The sequence below is a fragment of the Cannabis sativa genome, chromosome 8, assembly GCF_029168945.1.
Source record: "Cannabis sativa cultivar Pink pepper isolate KNU-18-1 chromosome 8, ASM2916894v1, whole genome shotgun sequence".
NCBI classification, from domain to species: domain Eukaryota; kingdom Viridiplantae; phylum Streptophyta; class Magnoliopsida; order Rosales; family Cannabaceae; genus Cannabis; species Cannabis sativa.
In genome coordinates this window covers 43,215,966-43,220,390 of record NC_083608.1, presented here as the reverse complement: position 1 = coordinate 43,220,390, position 4,425 = coordinate 43,215,966, and the positions used below count along the sequence as shown (strand labels likewise).

General features: G+C 28.2%; 1 protein-coding gene across 1 annotated transcript; it reads right to left on the bottom strand.

The window, feature by feature from the left end:
• Positions 1-367: 367 nt before the first annotated feature.
• LOC115700847 (cyclin-B1-2) lies at positions 368-2,801 on the bottom strand. The gene is made up of 4 exons (XM_030628511.2): positions 2,531-2,801; positions 2,183-2,283; positions 1,306-1,403; positions 368-746 (listed from the first exon to the last, which is right to left on the bottom strand). Exons 1-4 carry the CDS (start codon positions 2,654-2,656, stop codon positions 646-648), a joined length of 426 nt encoding a protein of 141 aa, XP_030484371.1. The 5' UTR covers positions 2,657-2,801; the 3' UTR covers positions 368-645.
• Between the last annotated feature and the right edge of the window lie 1,624 nt (positions 2,802-4,425).

The window sequence follows — 4,425 nt, the reverse complement described above, 5'->3', positions numbered from 1 at the left end:
AAATATGAATAATTTTTCTTTTGTCAAACGAGTACATGTTTGAAAAACTATGATCAATGCATACCACTTGCTTGAAAAGCTTAAATTAACTAATCTTGGATTTCACAACACTATGATTAAAACAAATTCACATAATAACTCATGCCCACGAAAACCAGTTCAGTATTCCACCATTCTTTAGTTTTTTCACATAAGAAAATCTTAGACTTCGGAGTTTTATTTGAAATTCAGATTTTTTTCATAGATAAAGAAAATATATACTATAAAAATAAATTATACATCTTTTTTAAAATTATTTTGTCTAATTTGATGTATCAAAATATGGTAAAGTTAAAAACAACTAAAATAGTTTGGTAACAACACGGCCTTCAACAAAAGAGTGTCAAGTTTCTTTTTCCTTTTTCAAGGCTTTAACCACATCCAAAGTGCATATATATTAATATACCACCACCAAGACTATTTGTAGTTTATATCCAAAGACAAATCAGCAATAACACAAAGATGTTTCATCATTAGAAGAATACATGTTTAGATGAAAGAGACGAGAAAACCTTAACGGATTAATGATAGATCCATAAGAAAAACATTAAAAAAAGCTGCCTAGCCTGACTGGATTCCATTCAAATGCATTAACAAAGTAAAACATTACATAAAGCTTGGGCAGACAGGACCCTTTGACAGCCCCAGGCGAACTTCCATCCCGTGATGCATATCTACTGGTCGGAAGGTTTCGGATTCACGTGGATCTGCAGAACCCCATATCAAAATTATTAAAAATGAAGAGCACCATAATCATAATGTATAGAACAATGACACGGCTGTTAGTTTGCACCACACGAGTAAAAATTACTCTCCCTTAAAGAAGAATTGTACAAAGGAAGTCCTGGAGATTTGAGGAAGTGACGTGGTAAACTAAAAAAAGTTCAGGGGAAGAAAGGGATACATTCACGAGTTCAAACTCTTAAACGCCTATCTTACACAGAGAAACAAATTCCCACTCATTATTCGTGTCATCAATCATTTGTTTTGCTTCAATTGAAAGACTTTGAAGTCTAATGTGAAGGACTGAAGATGAGTGAGTGAAAAAGAAGACATTCGAAGATAAAAAAAAAAAAAATAGAAGGTTACACACTTCAGAAACACCAAAGGCGTTTTTGTTTTGTGCTAACTTTAATTATCAAGGGGGCATGGTATAAAAAAGACTAACACCTGAACAGAAAGGAGAATACTTAGAAGTATCCTGGTCATTAGGCAAACGACTTGCATTTTCTTTTAAATGAAGATAAATTGGTAGGAATAACTTACCATTTAGATAATCCTCAAAGCAAAAGTCATCCAAAGCTCCAGTAATTGCCTCAAAACCCAGCATTGAAGAGGGAATTACTCCTGGAGGCCTCTGAAATCTGCAATTTGATTGGATATGCACAAATTGAACAAACACGTATCAAACTGAACTAAATAAAAACAAACTAAAACATAAAGTTCCAACCTAGTTACCAAAAACAAATGATTTGTAGACAGTTTCTTTCACACTGATTAGAATAGCCTTAGAACAGTGACCAGACATTTCTTAATTTCTAACAGGCAATTCATCATGGAGTACAAATCAAGGATGCTGAGCTCATGCATTCTGCTTTTTACAACTACACAGCTCATGAAATGAAATCGAAAAAGAAATCCAAGAATCACCCTCTAAAATCCTCAAGAAATTATAAAATAAATGAACAAAAAGAGGTATTTCAACAGAAACTTTAACGCGTTCATATTTTCTACATTAAAAAATATCTAAAGCTGAGAATCAGGCAATGCTTAGCATTACATGCCATGGCGCTAATAAAGTTCCAAAAGTGAGAGGTAGCTCCAAGCAACCAAACTCCCATTCACCCCGAAAAGTTGTCTCATCATATTGACAAACATATACACGACTCATCAAATTAAGCACAGTATAGTATCATGCTTACTTCACCATTTCAATTGATTTAGAAATCTGACTCTAACCATGTTATACATACCTAGATTCTCTCTTCTTTTTTTTTTCCTCCAAATATTGTTGAACTATCCAAAAAAAAAAAAGACTCGATAACAATAACGAGTAAATAAAAGGTGAAGAAATTATCAATAAATCTAATAATCAGAAAAATTAAGACAACCCAATAAACAAGTTTTAAGAGAATCGGCTTACCGTGAAAGAATTTGCCTGTCAAGGTCCATTTTCAAGGAAAAAGCACTCCCATATGTGTTGGCCAGAATTTTCCTGTTTATATCCTCTTGTCTTTTTATCGCCTAAAACCAAACATATGATCAAATTTATCAACCTCAAAATCTAATTCAAATCGAACAACGAAACCAAGCTATTTTCTTGCAAAACCCTAAATCTTTTTCACTATAATATACGGTATGTGAAAAGCAACAACCAGTTCGAAATTCCAAAACAATCGCCCTAGTCAGAGCTGAGGCAGTAGGTATCAGGACACTTAATCAGAAGAGGAAAAACCATATTGTAAGTGCATTAGAGAGAAAGAGAGATTACAGATTGGCAAGCCGTCTCGATGGGATGAGATCCAACGATGTCGCTCTTGACGCCATTAAGGCCGAAGCGAAGAGCATCGTTTTGAAGTCCTCCGATCTCGTGGGCTATGGTCTTGGGCGCCTCCATTGTTGATTTCTTCACTGCTTACTTGCGTCTCCGCTCTCTGAAACTTTCTGAGCAAGGCAAAGTTATGTGTTTTAGTGACCTGTACTAAGGAAGAAGAGAGATTTCTGGGCTAATAAAAGCAACTTACTCGCCATGATACGTCGTCGTTTCATTTCTGCTCTTTATGGGCTTAGCTTTTACACCTTTAGAAGATGGGCCAACAAGCTTTCGGAAACCCAATCATTTTGTTCAATTCCATTTGTAAGTGTAAGAAGCAAATAACACTCTATACCTACTCTTTGTTTAGTATTTTAATTTTTACTTTTATTTTAGTGCTTTTTAATTTATACCCACTTTTATAAGTTATATTCCCATTATGTGGATTAAAAAGTCTAATTTTGATAAATTTTATGAGGTTATATAACTATATTTAGTACTGTGATTATAAAAAAGGGTTTCTATTAATTAAAATTATTTTAGAGTTATATTTAGTTAATGTGTAATAAAAATAGGTAGTTTTCAACTTATCCCAATAAATAATGTAGAAAGGGCTTAGATGCAAAATGTACACAACTAAATTAGTAAATATCCATTTTCTAAAAAAATTAAAAAAAAATGATTAAATATAATAAATTAGCTAATAAAAATTATAAAAATATATTTATTACATATTATTTTTTTTTAAAAAAAATATAATAATTAAATTAAATTATATAATTTTTTTAATATTGCATATTATTATATTGTAATAAAAATGAATAAATATATTAGATTATTAAATATATACAGCAGTATTTGATATATTGTATCACTGAAAAGTAATATACCGTAGTAATAAAATTATATACCACAAAAAATTATAACAATACTAAATTAATACTCAAAAAATATATATATTATGTGAACAAAATTATATACACTACTATTAAAATATGTATACATAGCAAAAAATTTATATATAATAAAATAAAAACTAAATATTATCTTATATATATTATAGAGACTGCAAAAATTATATGTCATACGACAAAATATATATACCTACAATCAAAAATAAAACAAAATAATGTAATATTATTATAAAAAATTGGATATACCATATTAACAAAATTATATACAACTATAAAATAATTATACTATACTTGCAAAATTATATATCACCTTTATATATAATAAAATAAAAATTATAAACATGCATGATCTAAAATAAAATGATATAATATACAATAAAATTTATATACCATATAACAAAAAATATATACCTTACAATCGAAATATATATAATAACAATACATAAAATAAAAATATATAGGATACTAATAAAATTATACATCATGTCAACAAAAGTACAATAAAAAATAAAGCTTAAATATTATTTTAAAAAAATGATATGCCGTATAACAAAAAATATACATACTATTAATAATAATAAAATATATATTACTAATATATATGTATATTTGTATATACTAACCAAATTATGTACCACAATTAAAATATATATCATAACAAAATTATATACACCATTGTATATAATAAAATAGAAACTAATTAAATATTATTTAAAATAAATATATATCATACAATTAAAATGTATAAAAATAATAATTAAATATATGTAGCATGCCAATAAAATTATATACATACATTAAAATATTTGTATTATGCTAACAAAATTATATACCACTATTATACATAGCAAAATAAAAAATAAATATCATCTAAGAATAATAATATACTATACAACAAAATAAAAATATACTGGACAATAAAATCTGTATACCAACAAC